Source organism: Schistocerca gregaria, chromosome 4, assembly GCF_023897955.1.
Source record: "Schistocerca gregaria isolate iqSchGreg1 chromosome 4, iqSchGreg1.2, whole genome shotgun sequence".
NCBI classification, from domain to species: Eukaryota; Metazoa; Arthropoda; class Insecta; order Orthoptera; family Acrididae; genus Schistocerca; species Schistocerca gregaria.
Window position 1 is genome coordinate 203,081,554 of NC_064923.1, and position 22,620 is coordinate 203,104,173.

General features: G+C 41.9%; 1 protein-coding gene across 1 annotated transcript in view; it reads right to left on the bottom strand.

Annotated features, from left to right (window-relative positions):
- Nucleotides 1-380: 380 nt before the first annotated feature.
- LOC126267980 (acyl-CoA Delta-9 desaturase-like) overlaps nt 381-22,620 on the bottom strand; it is a 138,014-nt gene continuing 115,774 nt past the window's right edge. Inside the window, exon 6 of the mRNA XM_049973326.1 lies at nt 381-1,806. Coding sequence (XP_049829283.1) covers nt 1,431-1,806 — 376 coding nt within the window. The 3' untranslated portion in view covers nt 381-1,430. The remainder of the gene's footprint in view (nt 1,807-22,620) is intronic.

Sequence of the window (22,620 nt, forward strand, 5' to 3'; positions counted from 1 at the left end):
TTTGCAAGCTTTCCAAGAAGCGAGATATTAAGGAACCGGGAGGAAGTTCTACAGCTGAAAAGACAAGTACACTTCCGTGTCTTGCGGATTAGTAAAAAGCTTTTGTAGAGTACGCCTTTAATTAGAAGGAGGTTTAACTGCAATGCATTGTAACCTGCAAGTGTTCTACAGTCGTTACTTGGCGTAGAAAAGTTACTGGCTTGCTGTAGAAAAGGTAGCTTGAAATGGTAAGTGATGTAATGGTTCTGAAGCGTTGACAAGCTGGGTGTTTGTTTTATTTGTTTATCATAAGTGAAAAAAAGGAATTAAATGACATGAGATAATAATTTGTCTGCTCTTTATAAATACGTGAATAGCAAAAACTATCAAAAACGCATAGCTGATTTAAAGTACAGACATTCTGTCACTTTATTTGCTATACATAAAAAATATTGCATTTACATAAAATAATGTCCCATACAGTTTACAGTGTGCAGTTCAGTAACTTAAGCACCTAAGCAATAATAAATAAAATAACTGTGCATAGTCTTACATTTATAGGATTACATGACTCGAATCATATACGATGGAGTGGCTATTTGATAGTTCAGATTTACATGAAGTTATTATTGACATACCTATAAGCATTCGAACAGGGCTACAGTAACTCTATTCACAATCAGGGATATGATGGCCATTTATCTGACTGGTTTATGCAACGCAATGATGAAGTCTGATAACGTGTTAGTTGGTAGGATTCAGTAAATGCAAATAAAATCATTTAAAATGAAAGACAATTCGTTTCAACTACTTCAGTTGTCACAGCAGACTGGAGAACATGGGGCGTATGCAGAATTGGTGTAATATGTAGTCAGGAATTCTGACAGGTTAAAACTGTGCAGCGAGAAACAAACAATGAACGTTGTCCTCTACAATAGAGCGTGCAGATCTCAGAATCTCCTCCCTCCCTCTTCGTCCTCTCACTGTCTTCCTGAGTCTTTACAGGCATCTCAATTGGCAAGAAAGTTGCCTGCGATAGGCGAGGATCAGAATTCGACTCCCTAAATGGCCCACAGTTTTAGACAGCTCTCTCTTTCTGTCTGTTATTTTACGGTGATCATTCGACTGACTGATAATCGAAGATAATGAATGGGTCTCTTTCTCATTGTCTATGTGCTGCGACAGGCGTAGAAAAGGAAACTAGTTCACTTTTTTGGGCTTTCGCAAGAACATTGCTCATAACAGATATCACAGAGTACGTCACAGTATTAACAAAGTTTTCGTCACTTCTTACACCAAAACACAGCGAACAGAGTCTCTCCGGATCTGTGCCGAGAGAAGGGGTGTGTTGTACTGTCGCGTTCTGTGCTTGCAGGTGGTGTCAGCGACGAAGCAGACGACGCGGAGCGCCATCGAACCGACTGTCGAGGTGGGGGTTCCCCTGGCGCTGCTCAGGCGATGCTGAGCCCGGGCTCCGGGGGCTGGCCCGGCGCGGGCAGCGCCTCCACGAAGTGCTTGCCGGCCGCGGGCTCCTGGGGTGCGGGGGCGGCGTCGGCCGCCTTGGAGGCGCCCGCTCCCGGCTGGCAGACGGGGTGGCTGCCGTCGCCGTGCGCCAGCGCCAGGCTGACCACGGAGCTGGCGGAGGCCGCCTTGAGGTCGGTGACCCAGCCGCGGCGCGCCAGCCACTCGATGATGCGGGTGGACAGGTCGTAGCGCTGGCCCAGCTCGGCGGCGCGGTAGTCGTACGGGAACGAGTGGTGGTAGTTGTGCCAGCCCTCTCCGAACGACAGGAAGGACACGAAATCGCTCTCCACAGGCTCGATGCGGCTGGAAACGAGAAAAGGATTACAGAATGAGATCTGCACTCTGCAGCGGAGTGTGCGCTGATATGAAACTTCCTGGCGAATTAAAACTGTGTGCCTGAGCGAGACTCGAACTCGGGACCTTTGCCTTTCGCGGGCAAGTGCTCTACCATCTGAGCTACCCAAGCACGACTCACGCCCCGTTCTCACAGCTTTACTTTTGCCAGTATCTCGTCTCCGACTTTCCAAACTTCACAGAAGCTCTCCTGCGAGCCTTGCACAACCATATCCTTTCTTCCTGGAGTGCTAGTTCTGCAAGGTTCGCAGGAGAGCTTCTGTGAAGTTTGGAAAGACGGAGACGAGGTACTGACGGAAGTAAAGCTGTGAAAATGGGGCGTGAGTCGTGCTTGGGTAGCTCAGATGGTAGACCACTTGCCCGCGATAGGCAAAGCTCCCGAGTTCGGTCGGCCGATGTGGCCGAGCGGTTCTAGGCGCTTCAGTCTGGAACCACGCTACCACTACGGTCGTAGGTTCGAATCCTGCCTCGGGCATGGATGTGTGTGACGTTCTTAGGTTAGTTAGGTTGAAGTAGTTCTAAGTTCTAGGGGACTGATGACCTCAGATGTTATGTCCGATAGTGCTGAGAGCCATTTGAACCATTTTGTTCCCGAGTTCGAGTCTCGGTCCGGCACACAGTTTTAATCTACCAGGAAGTTTCAAGAAAAGGATTAGTTTCCTCGAAATGGTTACATTGTTTGAACTATCCGAAGATAGGCTAACATCTCGAATATTGTAGAAAAATAGAATATCTGAGAGTTGTCCTAAAAGTTAGCACGATGACAGGCTTACGTTGCCAGTTAACTGGTTTTCTATGTATCCAAGTACACCCGTCAATAAAAGTTTTGCATCACCAGCTTATTTCGAAATTCACGGTTCAGAAAACAAAGATTGGTTCTGAGGCATACGTAGGCCTAAGTATTGCAGTTTGTCCAAATACACCCTGTCCCCAAATAAATAAAAGCATTTGTGTAACACAAAATTGTCTGTTTCCCATGGGGGATTTTTCACAGCACTCCTCAGCAATCTCAACATAAGATGGAACAGCCCCTCACTCGGATGCAGGCTTCAATCAGTAGTGGCATACCATCGGTAAGACTTCCGCCTCCGTAGCGTAGCGGTAGCGTTACTGTCTACCATGCAGGGGCGGCGGGTTATATTCCTGGCGCGGGACTGGTTGTTGTATGTCCATCATCATTGACTCGCAAGTCAACTAAAGAGGACTTGCAATACGGCGGCCGAACACCCCCGCATGTGGGCTCCCGCCGAACAATGCCATACGACCATTTCATTTTCATCGATAAGACCATCAAGACATTCCTGGTTCAAATTTTTCCACTCTTCAATGGCGGTTCTGGATAAGTCACGCAGACTACGTCATTGTCAGCATCCAAAAACAACTCGTTTCAGTCGATCACACACATGTACGATAGGGTCCATATCGAGAGAACAGCAAGATAAGCACTCATTGTTCACCAAGGTGACATTTTCACCAAAATTTTGGCGATGTTTTCCCGCCATTACAGAATCTCGTCCTTGTACCATAGAGCAGTGACATGGCTCTCAACAGCCACGAGGGATGTACATCACGTAGTTCCACCCCAAAACACCTCTCCACTACCATCACATATATGGGACACGGTGTTGGAGGCGTTCGATATTTCTGGGTTGTCTCCAAACACGTTATCTACGATTACCAGGTTACAAACAACACCCAACGCTAATCCTCGTGCGTCAGTTCTGCCCAACTGTATCTGAGTCCATGTTTGGTGTACGACGGAGTCTTCACCATGGTTTTCTCATAAAAATTTGATGCGAGACATGGCGTCCTGTAGCCTCTTCGAACGCTGAATCCAGTTATGGAGCGCTCATCCCACTGTCCTTTGACCCAAAATTTGTAGGTATCGATCACCTTGTGCATATAACGAATATAAACGGCCTGCGCAGTGTAAATCCTGAACACCACCTGTCAATTAGAAGCGATTTCATTTCAATTACACGTTGCTTTGACTCCAGTGCACATATCGGGCATCATCTCTGGTTGACAAGTCTTCTGCGCTTAACGTGTAATTAACTCGATTACTGATCGCGACTGTACTTCGTTGTATGATGGATATTCCACTGTTCCACAGGCGTCTGTAACGGGCCCTTAATGGTACTTCACGTTCAACTGAAATTCTGCAATCCATTCCAGTGTGGCTTTCTGCTTCTAGGTAATGCTCATGGTAACTGTGTGAATGTTTACAGACAACGTCAGTGGTGACCTTCCAATCGGTCCAGGGGCAGTCACAGTAGCAACACACCTGTGCGACGTATTGGGGTGATGCATAACTTTTGTTGACATGTATAGTTAGGGGTTGGGTTGGGTTGGGTTGTTTGGAGAAGGAGGCTAGACAGCGAGGTCATCGGCCTCATCGGATTAGTGAAGGATGGGGAAGGAAATAGGCCGTGCCCTTTCAAAGGTACCATCCCGGCATTTGCCTGGAGCGATTTAGGGAAACCACGGAAAACCTAAATCAGGATGGCCGGACGCGGGATTGAACCGTCGACCTCCCGAATGCGAGTCCCGTGTCTAACCACTGCCCCACCTCGCTCGATCCATGTGTAGTTAGTTATGACTTTCTAGTGACGACATCGCAGCGTATTCCGGAGCAGTGCCGCTTGCCTAGAGACCGACCGGCCGCCGCCCGCCCAGATACAGCAGTCACCTCGCAACGTCAGCCAACCAACCAGCATCCAGCCCAACAAAACCCCGCTATGAATGAAAAGTGTGGGTCTGTTTCGATCCGGCAATTATTTCAGGGCTCAATAAATCAGTGCTACCGACAGTGGATTTCAAATTGATTTCTACATTTCCTCACTAGCGGCATCTAGTTCGCAGTAGTTGACAGAATGTAATTTAGTGAAACACATGTGACATCTGGAATTCTCTAAGGAGGCTGTCCTTAAACTGTATAAATTCTTTAGCAGAAGATGTGAACAACAATTTTAGAGTGTTCTCAGATCATTGCTGTCGTTTAGAGTCTGGTGAAGTAATTAGGAGGTGAAAAGGAATTGCAAAATAATTTGAAAAAAAAAAGAGTTCTGGTTGGTGTGAATAGTGGCATTGACACAAAAGTATAAAAAGATTGAGGTCCTCGACATGAGTACTACCACAAATCACACAAATTTAAAGTTGTTGGTGGAACTAAATACCTAGGCATTACAACTGCGAACAATTTAAGATGAAACCACTAGATAGAAAATTAACTGGGGGAGGCAAACTAAAAATTCTTTTCTGTCGGAGGACCCTTAGAAGATTCAACAAATCTACTAAAGATACGGCCTACACTATCTTTTCCGTCGTATTCAGGAATACCACTGCGTTATATAGGATATTTACCTGATAGGGTTGATAGGGGACACAGAAAAACGTAAAAAATGGCAGCTTTTTTGTATTATTATGAAATAGGGAGAGAGTGTCACGGATATGATACGCCACATGTGATGGAATGCATTAAACAAAAGCATTTTTCATTGCAGTTGGATCTCTACATGAAATTTGAATCACGCAATTTTTCCTGTGAATGCTAAAAATTTTTATTGACCTCCACATCTATAGGGAGAAATGACCGTCGTAATAAAATAAGGGAAATCACAGCTCACACAAAAAGAATTACAAGTTCATTTCTCCAGCGAGCTACCCGAGAGTAAAGCTGTCAAGAAACAGTCTGAAAGTAATTCTATGAGTCCTCAGAAATAGTGTGGAAGTTGTTCTATGAATCCTCTGCCAAACATTTAATTGTCAATTTCCAAGTACTCATTTAGATGCAGGTGCAGGTACTTCGAGGAATGTAGATGTATTAAAAACTGAAAAAAGCAGTATTAATATTCCGCTACAATACTGATTTTATGAATAACAACATTTTTAACAGTTAGTTATGAGATACGTACAAAAACACGGCCTCTACTCTCAGTTTGTCTCCTTTGACGGTATGTACTCGTATTGTTGAGCGGAGGTATTGGAATACATGACAGCTGTGAAAACAGAATTGGGTCAGGAATCTAGGACATTGTAACGAATGCAAGTTGGAGTTCTATGGATACTGGAGGAGAATATATCCTCAGAGCGGAAAGAAGTTTTCGGCTGAATGTGTGAAATAATATTTATGGCCATCTACATTATTCATTGTACTATACTGCTTGCGACGGGGATGTCCTATGACGAAGCGACAAATCACAGCCCAATTTTTTTTTTGTATGGGCTAATATTCTTCTCACCAATGAAGTGTTGAAGTAATTAGTAAGCTAGACTCGCTTGCAGCACAATGGTGGCGAAATCCCCATCTCTAAGTTTGTATTCGGATTTTACCATAGATTCTCTAAACCACTTATTTGCAAACTACTGCAGAAATATTTCGGAGCATTTCTTGATTGATAGTTTTTTTTTTTTTTTCGAAACGGCATTCGTGGTTTTCTGTCATACAATGCAAGCTATATATATTTTCAGATCTACAAACAAAAACAAAAGCAAACTTAGTAAGATTAACGATCGAGCAATAATACTGTAAAACCAAAAAATAAAAATGTATCATGCTCCAAAGATAACATTTTTGCTTGGATTTCGTTAAAATTTTCATGAAATAAAATAAAAAAGTGAACAATGAGTACGGCCATATCTTCTGCAAGATGAAATAAAATGAAAGATCGAAGCATATACATTTCCATATATATTTTTACGTCGTGTGCTAGGAGGCTTTTGCTATTTATATAGCAACTTTTAGTATGATACTTTTAATCTCTGTCTTTTATAATGTTAATATTGGGACACAAATTTCAGTAATTTGAACCACCCAGAAACCAAGACGGTACTTCAGAAAGCCAAATTGTGTGGTTTATTCTAAAGAAACTGTGTCTTACGTATGATGGATCAAACCCTGTGGAAAAAAAGAAAAACATTCTTAAGCATTGTGAGTAGAACCTCAAGACGTGATCTGTGAGACTACAGGACTCGGTATACAATCTTGTACTGAGACATAGAAACCACTGATTACTTAGCCCAAATAACGCTGTTATTAATTGGTGGAACACTGGAAGAGGACTTCGTGGACTGAAAACTCACCCGCGTATGGGACTTAGCTGGGTGTGTCTGGAAGTGCCGCATGTCTGGTGATGAGTTTTTACCTAAGAATGTTGTGGAAGCAATTTTATAGAGATGGTGTGACGGTTTAGTGTTCTTTCTCCTGATTCTGACTTTGGTCTATTGGTTTCTGTTGATGGAAAGATGAATTAATTTGTTTATAAAATCGTTTTACATAACTCTTTGCTTCTCGCAACACGGAAACTCTTGTATCTTTTTCTATCTGAAAGAAAATGTGTCTAAAAGAAAATTAATTACACCATAGTGCAAGAAAATCTACGCATCTGAGAGTTTAATCTGCTAACCTAAATCCCATCAAACATGTTCCTGATGAACTTAGGAGACTGTTATGTATTTAAAAAATTCCTCTCAGAAACCTGGCAACGCCAGTTCATCATGCTGCAGTAGAAATGGGAAAACATCTAGTCGTATGCAGACGAGAACGAATCGTCCATGCCTTTTCACCTTCTCATCTTCTCTTTTACTTGTTTGAGGAAATTGTAGACATCTATTCCTCTTCTCGCTGATGTAAATCATAACACATCTGTTAATCTTACACAACGGAGTTACAAAGTCTAAAAATTTAAAATTAGGAAAAAATGATAGTATCCAAAAGTGCAAATACTCTTTTCTTCTATTCTGCACTCTAAATTTAGTTAAAGATGGAGTACGAGTTAATGACGTGGCAAATGGGGCATCTATTTGACGCTATTTTCTCGACGTTTGGAGGACGAGTGCGAAAGTGAAATGTAGACTGCGAACTGCCTCCAAGCTATGCGTTGTGATAAAGTGTTATTTAGATACTAACATACAGAACTGATTACATGTAATTAACGCAATTTAACAAGGATTACAATCGTTACATATAAAGGCAATTTGTCTGAATTGCTGCAAAAAAGGTAGCTAACTCAGAAGATTGTTGCTGCTGGCACTGCTGGAGGTTGAGGTAATACACCAGACACTGCATGGGTCCATTAACGGCAGGCGCTTTGTAATGTAATCGCACCTTTAATTAGTTTCTCGTAGAAGGGGAAAAAAGACTGGGAACGCTTGCATTCAAGCACAGGTGCGATCTATCATTACTGTCGATGTCTTACGTATCGCAATACAGCAAATAGCTGAAACTGCTCGGCGAATACGCTGATTAAATACATCTAACTGCATTACAAATTACAGTCTCCTTTTACATGGAGTAAGAGCAGACAATGATTAAGGAGTAAAATTGTCCTAACACATCTGTTGGTTTTTACACTACAGTGTTTTATGGGGCGTGATCCTAATTGAAGTGGTGTACCATTGCCTTCCACTGTGGAACTGATCAGTAGTTTAATACGGACTTCGAACTACGGTGTAACTTGAAATTTTTCGCTTTTTTGAGAAACTTTGGTTTTCATGCAGCTGTAGTACTCAGTTTTATTACACAACCAGTTTCATTCGTTAACAGGCCATGCATAAAGCGGAAAACTAAAATAAGGCACAATGAGTTACCACAAAAACTATCGTAAATATAGTAATCAACCTATACAGCCAATTGAGAACTTGCACTGTGAAACCATCATATGTGTGTTAACTGATAACCATTGTAAACCCTCAGGGTGCAAGCGAACATTTCCTTTTAACTCTGACAAATAGCAGAAGCACATACAGCGTCCAGTAGTACAGTGGTGAAGCACCTGACAATACTGATGTAACACTTGCTCCTCGGTACTAAATATATGGTCAAGAGACAGCTCATAAATTTTGCAACACGGGGTACACTCGCCCTATAATACCTAAATATTGTTGACTCATTGATAAAACACAAAGGATAAAGGTGAAAACGCGAAGACAAATTATTATGAATTTCTTCATATTATCCACTTTCGTCTTTGTATTTTTATCATTCAGTCAACAATATTAAGTCACCGTAAGTCGAGTGTTACTTACGTTGTAAAAGTTATGAGAGTTCTCTGGCGCTATGTAGGTTCTCTACCTATTTATCTCTCTGGTGTGGTATTCAGTATGTATGTACGTGTTACATCAGTATCGTCAAGCGCTTCGCCCTTGAAGTACTGGACGCCATATATATTTTTGTGATGACTCATTGTGATTTATTTTGGTTTTCTACTGTCTGCAGACGCCTGAAGATAGTCTGTTAGTGACTGAAAGTGGTTGAGTAATATAACTGAGTGATACAGCTTCGTACAACCATGCTTTTTCGACAGTTTTTAGGATCTGTAAATCATAACCTCCTCAATAAAATGTTTCACTTTAATTAATGAGAAATTAAGAAAATAACGAAAGTAAATCTACTAACAGATCAACAGGCTGATACAAACGGAAGACGAGAGTTGGAAATGTTTAGGGAAAAAAACCATTACTATAGTTTGTGTGTGCGTCTCACGTGCTCTTCTCATTTATTGTTTCACTGTGTTTCCTCTCACAACATTTCAGCGGAAATTTTGACAGTTCACAAACTTCATCTTGTATTAATATCTTTATGTGAATACTTTGATTTATTTCACTCTGTTTTGCTCGACTTCTCTACTCTTTCGAGGATGTTGTAGTTTTATTTTTCGTTTTTTGTACTGTGACTAACCCCACTTGCAGATATTTATCCATACTCTCCTATCCCTTTCGTTCAGTTATGTCTGTCTGCTTTTTATAATTTCCCACTATTCTGATGTCTTTACATATTACGTGTATCGGTTTCTGTTCCTCAGTGTTTCTGTTCACCCTGATTTCTATAAGTGTCATTGTTTTTGTCCTAGCTGACGAGTCTTCTCTTTCCTCTTTTCCTACTGCTTATCTCCCTGACAAAGTCGTCTTAGTTTAATCCATTTCCATTACTCTCTAAACAATTTGTCTTTCTGCCATTGCGGCTTGGGTTTCGCTTTTATTTTCTGTAGTGTCCTTCTTCCTTACAAATGCTGCTAATTTCTCTACGTTACCATTTGCTTTACTTTACAATGTTGCTAATTTCTCTACGTTTCCATTTGCTTTACTTTACTTGCCATTGCGAAACCTGTCCCCATTAATATTTTTTCCTGTTGTATGTGTGCCTTCACCACAACGAGACTACTGCTAAGAAGAGTCTGTTCCTTCTGTCCTGACTTTCACTTAGCCCTGCTCTAGTAGTTCCAATACCGAGAATTAACAGGAAAAATGACGAAAAACTATCGCTTACTTGCAACTTGTCGGGGAAAGCATTGTGAAACTTCATCAGCAGGCACACTGTTTTGCTGCCTGAGATGACACAGATCTTTTAACGTTTGTTCGGAAGACACCGTTTTGTACCTCCTTTGGAATTATCTTCCGTCAGTCTAATAATACCATTTAATTTTAAACTTCAGCACTCTTATATTTGAAGATTCTGTTCTTATAAAGTGACAACAAATCTTACGCTGATTTTCTCTACTGCATGAGGAGAACGTTTGGATTAATTAATGTCTCCTAAAATACTGATTTTTGCCTACTACAGAACGGTTTGGAGGCGCGGTGGATTTTTAAAATTCAGTGGTTCGGAGAATGAACGCCTCCTGATCCATGTAGAATGACTTCTATTTCGGACAATGGTATTGAGATTGAATAGATAAGTCATTTCTTGGTTGTCTTCTCATAAGAGATCTGATGAGCTGAGCGTACATTGTAAAAAGGCATATTACTGACATTAGTTGATACCTAGTATAAAGCAACGTTGAAGCCAACCGTGGTATGATGACTACTTTGGCGGTAACTTAGATTTTTTTTTTAAGAAACACCTATGTAATGTGAAAGTAGAATCCCAAAGGTCAAGTTATACAATCGTATACATTTTAAGCTTTCACTTCAAATTCGTAACCCAGTTGTGTCGGTTGCACGCAATAGTGTTGAATCGAAACGAAATTTTACGAAATATCATATTAGTTTGTCTGAGTTTCCGTAGATAACTCAAGAAGAGCAAGATGACTACTTGTCTTAGTGTAATAAATTTTGACCCACCGAGATGCATGTGGGTCAGAACAGAAAGAGATTTTTCAGAAGAAGCAGAGAAGGAGTGGGAGAAAAGTACAGAAAAGGAAGAGGACAAGAAAAGGAATAAGGGAGAATTGAGGAACACCTGACCTGAAATGGAACAGTAATAAAACAAAATGTAGGGAACGTGTAATGAGATCTCATGATGAAAACTCGGGGCAGTACATTAGCAGAAGTATGAAGCTGGATGAAGAAATTGGAATAATTAGAAAGAATGAAATGTTTGACTTAGCAGTGACAGGACGTTCACTAGAAACGGAATGTATGTGCATACTGTACAAAGTTAAGAAAGAAAATTCAATATGGAGACAGCAATGATAAAATTACAGTTATTGTGAACACCACGGCAAATAACACAAACTTTTCTGCACAATCAGCTACGATCTAAGATCCTAAGTAGGTTGAGCGTTATTTTCTTTCAGAGAATGTTTGCACCAGTCTGTTATTCTATGAGCATATTACTTCATTGTGCACTACTGATCAGTTTTGAGAGCATGCTCATTTTAAAGTGTGCAAATGGATATGACCACATCCTCCTAATTATTTGACAAATATCAAGAATTTGGGCTCAATTCTGAAACTTTAGGTATGGACTATTTCAGTGATAACTGTATTGAAAGCGGATAAGAAACCTGATGAACGGAAATGGCATACGCTACTGCTGGACAAAGCAGTTTATCTTCTCCATCACTTTTCAAAAAGTCTGAATTAAGGTGCCGTACTTCGTCTGCGATGAGTGTAGTTTATTTGACTATATCACCTTGATTGCACTATATACAGTCTACCACTAAACTCACATTAGTAGTAAACGTCTAGATACGAACGCAGTGCGATGGTACTCGGCTCCGTTAGATGAGTACGTTTAAGTAGAGAACACTCTGACATACAGAAGAAGAAACAATCGTTCCGACACTGCATTCAAGTTTCATAGTCGACAATATTAATATGTTGCTAGGGGACCCATCAAGGAGTTATACCGTGAAGAGATACTCATAGCACTCTTTACCCATGTCTCAGTAATGATAAAGGTCATACATTACCACAGAAACATTGTCTACGCAGAGGAAAACGTGGGAAGATTCTCTTTAAAACACAGAGCAACGTTTCAGGCATCACTTTCTAAATAAGGAAAATGAGGCACGAGTTCTTACAGTTTATTTAATAGTATGGCTATTACCCCCGTCGGGCATACCGTTCGCCGGGTGCGAGTCTTTCAATGTGACGCCACTTCGGCGACCTGCAGTCGATCAGGATGATAGGATGATGATGAGAACAACACAACACCCAGTAGCTGGGCGGAGGAAATTCCCCGACTCAGGCGGGAATCGAACCCGATCCCAGAGGAGTGACAATCCGCCATGCTGTCCATTCAGCTACCGGGGGCGGACGTTCTTGCAGTATGGATTGAGAGACACCTGACAAAATTCTATTTACTCTGCAATTAAGTGTATGGGGCATCACGTCACCATTTATCCAATGAAGTAAATTCTTGTATTCTGGAGTGGAAGTTTAGAGATAATTTGTAAAGTGTATCTAGTAATTTCCGTAATGAGTCAGACGACGTGCCTAATCTTTGGCTGGCGATTTAGGAAGCATGAACCATATGGCTTTCTCCGAGGTGCACGATCAAATCTCCTCACTGCAAAATGAGGTGTGGGAGAGAACAAAAGCCGTCAAGTGGTAATTTTAATGTGACCGTCAGAGATGTGGGTACCGCATATTACGCCAGTGCCACACCCGCGTCACTTACGTAAGTAGGGACCAGGGATGTCAGCGACCGGTAGAAAGTGCGCCCCGCCACACTCCTGATAGCGGGCGTCACTGGGTCGGGGGAAACCGCAGGGTGGTTACCCAAGCCATCTGCCTTATTAACAGGAGCGCTGCGGCGGTCCCGCCGTCTTCCAGTAATTTCAGGACGCGTCACTGTCAGAAAGGCCAGCGCCGCGAGCGTCTCCCCAGGCGGCTGACAGCTGCCAGCTGTCGAGTGGGAGCAGCTGCAGTGTAGTGAGAAAGCCAAGTTACGTGGAAATGAGCGGTGCAAAGCAGCGCAAAGCTTCTGAGAGAGAGACGAGAGCGCAAGACGTGGCGCTTTACGTAGTGAATGTTTTCGGGCAAATCACCAAATGACGCAAATTTAATGAGAAAGACGGTGTTCACAAAATGTCGAAGCAAATGTCAAATATATACTTCGCCTCTGGGATAATTGTACGAGGTATGGCTATAAAATAGTGGAACTGACGGTGACACACTGACGGTGACACATGGGCAAAAGATGGACGACCAATAGCTGTGAATCGTGAAGCATTCTCACTCCAAAGTGGTATCTCTGGTGTCTGTAGACATATCAGTGCGACCCTGGTCTTCGTTTGTGTAAGAGCTGTTATTTTGTTTTACCGGAAAAATAATAAGTATAATAACAGAGCAACGAACTGTCGTGAAGTTTCACATGGAACTTGGCAAAACTGCTACTGAAACCTGTCTTTTACTAAAATAAGTATACAGTGAAGATTGTTTACCATATACCTAATTTTTTGAGTGGTTCAAGCGTTCCACAATGTCCTAGAAGACGCTGAATATAACTCACGCCCGGGACGCCCTTCAGCATAAAAAGCCGATGAAAATATCAAAAAAGTAGTAATATGATTCGATCTGATCGTCGGTTGAGTATTCGATCTATTACTGTAGCGGTAGAAAGTGACAAAGAATGCGTAAAGAAAATTTTACGTAACCAATTTAAGACGACAATAGTGTGTGCGAAACTGGTGCCAAAAATTCTCGAAATCGAACAAAAAGAAAAAAAATGTTCAAATGTATGTGAATTCCCAAGGGACCAAACTGCTTAGGTCATCGGTCCCTAGACTTACACACTACTTAAACTAACTTATGCTAAGAACGACACACACACCCATGCCCGAGGCAGGACTCAACCTTCGGTGGGACGAGCCGCGCAGTCCATGACAGTACGTCTCAAACCGTGAGGCCCTTCGCGCGGCAACAAAAAGAAGCTTACGAAAATGTGTGTACGGACACGATGACTACCATAAAAATGATCCTGATTTCATGGAAAGAATCGTAACACTTAAAGAATATTGGTTTTTCACTTATAATCCAGAAACTTAAGCGTGATTCCATGAGCAAATCAAGATTCAAAGCGATGATGATTATTTTTCTTCGATATCTATGCAATGGTGCATCTTTACTGGAATTCTGAAGGTCAAAGTATTAATCAACCTTACTACCTTTCGATTCTTGCTCAACTACGTATGAAAATAAGAAAAGCCCGAAAAGAATTATGGATGAACCAGATATGGGTTCTGGATCAAGACAACGCACAACCTCACATCGCGTTGTCTGTTAAGGAGTTTCTAGCGAAGTACAGCATCCTAGTGTTGGACCACCTACATTAATCGCCTTACCTAGAATCATGAGCGTCGCGGTCTAGCCGTCTTTTCACGGTCCGCATGGCTTCCCCCGTCGGAGTTTCGAGTCCTCCCTCGGGCATGGGTGTGTGTGTTGTCCTTAGCGTTAGTTTAAGTTAGATTAAGTAGTGCGTAAGCTTAGGGAACGATGACCTCAGCAGTTTGGTGCCAAAGACCATACCACAAATTTTCATATTTCCTAACACTATGTTACTTTATTTATTCCCCAAGGTGAAATCAGCATTAAAAAAAATTCAGCCCTTTGAAGCACTGGAAGAAAAAGCAATGGTAAATATTGGCAGATCTTTTCACACGCTGAGCTACGTCTAACACGACGTGAATTCGGAATCTAAAATGAAGAAAAGGCCCTTTTCAGAGCCATGTTTGACAGTCATATCTCTCAACATTGACGGCGTATCAACTGAAAAAGAAGAACTTATATCCAACACATGTAAACTTCATTCCTTCCACGTACTGTGCCTCCAGGAGGCACATAGAGGGCCATTACAACGCCTTACAAATATTCCTGATATGACCCTTGGAGAAGGAGTGCCCCCACAATCAATATGGAAGTGTTCTACTTATTCGGCCTGGAATCAATGTATGGTTCAAATTGCTCTGAGCACTATGGGACTTAACTGCTGAGGTCATCAGTCCCCTAGAACTTAGAACTACTTAAACCTAACTAACCTAAGGACATCACACACGCCCATGCCTGAGGCAGCATTCGAACCTGCGACCGTAGCGGTCGAGCAGATCCATACTGTAGCGCCTAGAACCGCTCGGCCACTCCGGCCGACAGAAAAAGCGGCATTTGTCATCAAGGAGCTCATAGAGAAAGACTTCCAGCACCTCTTCCATCAATGAAAAAAGGATAGAGGAGGGGAGTTTGTTGTGGGTGACAGTAAATACGTAAGTTCTTGAAACCAAATGTTTCACAGCAATAGTACCGCTATTTTATGCAGTGTTTTGTCTCTGGATCCATAAGTATCTCGTTCGAATCCAGATGACCGATGGAATTTTAATTAGGCTTATATAAGGTGATCGGTGCGCTTCTTGTTGTGCACTAATTTCGTCATAATTATTATCGTCTTCTTTTTCTCCTTCTTATTGGTATTATTAGTGTTATTACAGTGCTAAGGATGCAGCGAGGTGTTTCCGATCAGCGTGATTTGCGTTGGTATTATGTTATCTTCTTTTCCTTTAGAAGCGTCAGCCTTACTTCTTGGTATTTTATAACGAGACAAACTTTGTGAATATTAATTCGATCTGCTTTTTTATTCAGAACTGATTCCTGTTACTGCATAACGTCAGTGTTTCTATTCCGGTCTAACAAAGTCTATTAAAAGTTTCATTTCTACAAACTGAAATCTTGTCTTTTTCCAGTTCTGATTTTTCTTCGAACGGAGCCAGGGTACGGCGTAAAAATTAAGTCGTCGAATCGGGATGTTAAGTCTGAGGTCTTCACCCGAGTCTGTATTAGATTTCACACCACTTCTCGTATTGACACACAGACGAGCACTCGTTGGGGTTAATCAAATATGTTGATATTTCACACACAGAACTAAAACACTGGAAAACTACATTTCCAAGGACCTTAATATGCTTGCTGTCGGGGGATATAATGTTATCACCCAACTGCCACTGTTCGTCCACGAGATCCAGATAGCGGTAGTTACCAGCGCTCAGGTTGATGCCACGTTCCGTTACTTCCGGAAGGCGTTGGATACAGTTCCCCACTGCCGCCTGAAGGACAAAATACCTGTGTACGGAATATCAGGCCAGCTGCGTTAACTGGACTGAAGTGTTTCTAGCAAACAGAACACAGCATGTCATTCTCTTCAGACGCAAAAGTAACTTCGGGCGTATCGCAAGGGACTGTTATTGGACCATGACTTAGTGGATAATGACTTAGTGGATAATGTTGGAATTTATGTGAGGGTTTTCAATGACATGATACTGTATACAGAGAAGTCGCGATGCTAGAAAATTGTAGAGAAATGTACGAAGACCTGCGGAGGATCGATGCCTTCTGCAGGGATCGGCAACTCAACCTCAGTATAAACAAATGCAACGTATTGCCCATCAATAGGCAAAAGGACCTGTTCTTGTATGATTACAAAATTGCAGAACAATCATTAGTATTAGTTACATTCATAACCCATTTGGAAATACGTGTACGGAGTGACTCAAAGTGGTAGTAGTATGGTATTCTGCCTTACAGCAGGCCTTTGTCCGTCCATAGCCAGTCTTTTCATTTCTGAATATTTTCCTCCTTTGATATTGTCCAGCATTTGATATCTTCTTTTTCCTCTTCGCCTTTTTCCCTCCACCATTCCTTCTATTCCTTCCTTAAATAAACAGTCCCTCCTCAAACAATGTCCAATCCAGCTGCGTTTTCTCTTTCTGATGACTTTAGCATGTTTCTTTCTTCTCCAACTCTTCTTAATACTTCTTCATTCCTTACTCGGTCTTCCCATTTCACTTTTTCCATTCTTCTCCATATCCAAATCACTAGTGCCTTCAATCTTCTTTCATCTTCCTTCCTCAATGTTCAGGTCACCGCACCATATAGTGCAATGTAACAGCCGGCCGGTTTGGCCGAGCGGTTCTAGGCGCTTCAGTCTGGAACTGCGCGACCGCTACGGTCGTAGGTTCGAATCCTGCCTCGGGCATGGCTGTGTGTGATGTCCTTAGGTTAGTTAGGTTTAAGTAGTTCTACGTTCTAGGGGACTGATCATATCAGATGTTAAGTCCCATAGTGCTCAGAGCCATTTGAACCATTTTTGAACCAGATGTAACATTTTGCAAGTATTTTCCTCAGATCTTTGTTTAGTGGTCCACAAAGTAATTTCTGTTTCCTCTTGAATCCTTTTTTTGCCATTGCAATTCTTTTCCTAATTTCTGTTGAGCAATACATTTCATCCATTATTACAGTTCCCAAGTAATTGAACTTACTCACTTGCTTTAGTTCCTCTCCCCCTATTTGCATGCGGCATTTTCTCCCTTTCCTCGAATTACCATGCTTTTCTTTTCTTCTAGTTAATCTTCATTCCATATTCTTCTAATTTTGTGTTTCGATCATCTAACATTTCTTCCATGCCTGTTGCACTCTCTGCCATCACAAACTGTCGTCTGCAAATCTTATACACTCCACTCTCCGACCCTCTATACAAACTCCTCTCCTTCCATCACCAACCCTCACTAATAATTTCCTCCATATAATATATTGAACAGTGTTGGTGATAAGCCGGCCGGTGTGGCCGTGCGGTTCTAAGAGCTTCAGTTTGGAACCGCGTGACCGCTACGGTCGCAGGTTCGAATACTGCCTCGGGCATGGATGTGTGTGATGTCCTTAGGTTAGTTAGGTTTAAGTAGTTCTAAGTTCTAGGGGACTGATGACCTCAGAAGTTAAGTCCCATAGTGCTCAGAGCCATTCGAAGCCATTTGTTGGTGATAAACAATAACCTTTTACACCTCTTCCCATTTCAATTTCTTCACCCATCACACCTCCTATTCTTACTCTTGCTCTCTGGTCCAAATATAAATTTCTAATTATCCGTCTATCCCTCCAGTCAATTCCATATCTCCTTAGGATTTCCATCAGTTTGTGGAACTACTACATAAAAATAATAGCACTGAGAGTCATTGGAAGAATCCTCAGGGAATGTAGTCACCCGCGGAGGAGATATCTTACAAAACCCCTCATTCGACTAATATTTGAATAATGCTTGTCAGTCTAGGATTCGTACCACACAGGACTGACAGAGAAAATATAAAAGAGCCAGAGAAGAACAGCACGTTTCGTCAAAGGTTCATCTAGTAAGTGCGAAAGCGCCACGGAATGTGCTCAGCCAACTACAGAGGCAGACACTGCAAGAGAGGCGTTCTGCATCGCTGTGCGGTTTACAGTTAATGGTTCAAAATGGCTCTGAGCACTATGGGACTCAACTGCTGTGGTCATAAGTCCCCTAGAACTTAGAACTACTTAAACGTAACTAACCTAAGGACACCACACACATCCATGCCCGAGGCAGGATTCGAACCTGCGACCGTAGCATCCCACGGTTCCGGACTCCGCGCCTAGAACCGTGGGACCACCGCGGCCGGCTTACAGTTAATGGTCCGAGAGTTTACATCCGTAGCGGAGTCAACAAATATGTTGCTTCCTGCTACGTATATCTCACTTAAAGATCACGAAGATAAAATTAGAGAGATTAGAGCACGCACAGAGGGCTACGATCAATCTTTCCTCGCGACTGGACCAGGATAAAGGAGATGTGACACTGGTACACCACAATGTACCCTCTGGCACACAACGTAAGGTAGCTTGCGGAGTATAGATCTAGATGAAGATGTATTTCGGCCACTGAAACCAATTGGCAAATCAGGGCTGCCTATCGTAATAACAATTCCTTTGGAGAAAGGTGTTTTGCTGACTGTTGACTGTCTGCAAACACCTTTTCGTTATACTGAATAATGGTAAATCCGTGTATTCAATACATTCAGCAGGAATATTAGGCCACCAGCACCTCACTGATCTAAGATTCTTTAGGCGGTGATTATCGGAATCGGGTCATCAGTTTGAAGCAACTGTTTTCTTCCAGGTCCCTATGGTTCAAACTGTAACTCCAAAACAATGGAGAAGGTATTGTCTTGTCTTCTGGGCTTAATAGCGGTTGCCTTTCTGATGCCCCAACATACAAAACTGAATGTCTGCTTGTTATACAGGGTGAGGCAAATAAAAGTGGTCCGGAAGAGGGATACCACTGGACGTGAATTTGGGGCAGCATTAACGGAGGAAGAAAAGACCTACAGTTACTTCCAGCAGGATGCAACAGAGCTGTTAGCAGAGGCCAGTGTCCCATCCTGTACCAGATACAAGTCAGATATTTCTTTAACTAAATTTTGTTTTTACATTACCTGCAGTGACTAATCGTTTGCTCGAAAAGATTATTGTTATCTGTAGGTGGCTTCAGAGGTGTGAATTTATATTCACTATACGCACATCGATAACTTATTACCATACACAAATCGCTGACTGAATGATCTTTATATTTCGTGCGGCGAGTTCGCCGGTCCTACTCCGTTACATTTGCTTCTCTTTGTACAACGTCCCTCTTCCTTTTCGTATTGAGCAGGCATTGTAATATACGTGCATTTTTACATCGTAATGTGCAAATTAATATAATTTCGAATGCTGCGATTTCCTGTGAACAGAACGCCTTGTAGAATAATTTATTCGCACATTTTACGAAGCCACAAAAACTTGTGAAAACGAGTATACAGGAACAGAACAAGGAATTTTTACAATATAAAGAGCAATGCAAATGGAGACTACAAAATTGTTGTAGTACGGAAAGAACCCGATTACAAGATTGGTGCTGAAGTGTAAAGTTATTTGAATAAATTTTGGATGGATATTTAACCAATAAGGAGCGGCGTTAGTTTTTGGGTACAAACGCAGTAAAATGAATGATGGTGACAGTAGGGAAACTTCTAATTCTGAATATTTCTGCAGAGGATAACAGGAAGTATAACATGCTAGTAATGTTACTTAATAACTACGTTAAAAGTATCCGAGAGAGGACTACGTAAGAAACGAAGTCGGGAGGCTGGAATTCTGTAAGGTGAAAGTGCTTTCTAATTGTGGCACGTGTTTCGTAATGTTTCAAGAGCAGCTAAGCCGTAGTAAGAGAAACACATTACTCGAATAATTAAGGTAGGATTCTGAACGAATTCCTTTCGTCAGAAGGAAGGAAGCAAGATCATGGTTTAAAGTCCCGTCGACGATAACATCTGTAGCAATGGGTTACAAGCTCGGATTGTGACCAATGAAGAAGAAATTCATCTGAGTCCTTTCAAAGCAACTCTCCTGAAATTAGACTTAAGCGATTTAGGGAAATCACTGAAAACCTAAATCTGGATGTCCGGAAGTGGTTATGAGCTGCCAGCCTCTCGAATGCACCACACCGCACCAACTTGCTCGATGAAATTTTTCTTTAAAAGTAAGGTGTTTACTGGTATCGAACTCTGAGAAAAACTTAAAAACCAGCTCGGCTGTTCCAACACCATTAGCCTCATAAGCAGCTATAATGGCACTGTTCGAGAATTCTGTGTTTTTTCGTTTGTAGATCGTAGCTGAAGTTAAAAGTTAAAATGACACTTACCGTTGATCCTTAGAATGAGAAAGATATAGTTTCGTCGGGTTTCGGAATCCCCTTCAAGACTGGCTGCGAAAGTGAGTTCTGCGGTCGGAGGTGCCCAGTGGCTTAAAAAAATGGTTCAAATGGCTCTGAGCACTACGGGACTTAACTTATGAGGTCACCAGTCCCCTAGAACTTAGAACTACTTAAACCTAAGTAACCTAAGGACATCACACACATCCATGCCCGAGGCAGGATTCGAACCTGCAACCGCAGCGGTCACGCGGTTCCAGACTGTAGTGCCTAGAGCCACTCGGCCACTCTGGAAGGTCCAGTGGCTTATATCGCCTTCCGTGAGATCATTCCTAATGAGGCACAGACCAGACTTGGAGTTGAAGACTACTTCATGCTGATGTACCTGAATACATACTGAGTGATGCCGATTCACTATCCTCTTTCCACAATCTGAAAATTCTGAACGTGGGAATAAAAACAAAAATTTAAAGTCATTGATTGAATTTCGAGTCCATAGACTTTGAAGTTAATGTGACAAGTCCTACACTCTTCTATAAATAAATTACTCTTATTTGTGAAAGCTTGGTGATTTCAACTGCTCTTTCGATATCCGTTAAAAACCTGTTACCATATGTTATTGCATTTCCAGTCTCAATGTTTGTCCTTACATATATGTTCGATTTATCCATCACTATTGTTTTCAGTCAGCTTAACCTAGATTTCTAAACCCTATTAAAATTTACTGTTGCAATAGGGTGTAAAACAGACCGTTTTGTACTTAATATTGCAAATTATATATCTTTGGAAACGTAATAATTATAATGAACTAATGCATATCTTATAAATTATGACCTCTTTTGAATAAAATGTGGAGTAAGAAACTTTACAATGGCTTAGTAGCAATGTACCATTTTCCCCTAGTTAGTGTTCTAGTGTTAATATAGTAACTACAAGAAAGTTAATCGAGGTATTTATTTGGAGGATTTGAAGCCGTGGCTCTGAAAAGTGGACTGTGGGCAAACATCAAAAGAAAAAAAGTAGAAGCTATAGAGATGCAGATATGGAGTAAAATCACAAAAACTCCCTGGACTGAAGGGAAGTCCACCGAAGAAATACTAGAGACTTACTAATTTGGTACGGAGAAGAGAAACATAATCCGACATAAGAGCTTCATGTAAGACATATTAGGGGGAAAAATGCCGGAAAAATAAGCAACAGACAGTCCCAGAGCAGCCGTATTACAAAGCGTTAGGACTGAAACGAACTAGACCAACTACAACTTGATATCTTGCGAACCATGGATGAAGGGTATCAGACGGATGCCATATTCCTTGACTTCCGGAAAGCGTTTGACTCGGTGTCCCACTACAGACTCCTAAGGTACGAGCATATGGGATTGGTTCCCAAGTATGTGAGTGGCTCGAAGACTTCTTAAGTAACAGAACCGAGTACGTTGTCCTCGATGGTGAGTGTTCATCGGAGGTGAGGGTATTATCTGGCGTGCCCCAGGGAAGTGTGGTAGATCCGCTGTTGTTTTCTATCTACATAAATGATCTTTTGGATAGGGTGGATAGCAGAAGGTGTCGTCGTTGAGTGACTGTAGGAGGATACAAGATGACTTGGACAGGATTTGTGATTGGTGTAGAGAATGGCAGCTAACTCTAAATATAGATAAATGTAAATTAATGCAGATGAATAGGAAAAAGAATCCTGTAATGTCTGAATACTCCATTAGTAGTGTACCGCTTGACACAGTCGCGTCGATTAAATATTTGGGCGTAACATTGCAGAGTGATATGAAGTGGGACAAGCATGTAATGGCAGTTGTGGGGAAGGCGGATAGTCGTCTTCGGTTCATTGGTTAAATTTTGGGAAGATGTGGTTCATCTGTAAAGGAGACCGGTTATAAAACACTAAGATGACCTATTCTTGAGTATTGCTCGAGAGTTTGGGATCCCTATCAGGTCTGATTGAGGCAGGACATAGAAGCAGTTCAGAGGCGGGCTGCTAGATTTGTTACTGGAAAGTTTGATCATCACGCGAGTGTTACGGAAATCCTTCAGGAACTCGGGTGGGAGTCTCTAGGGGAA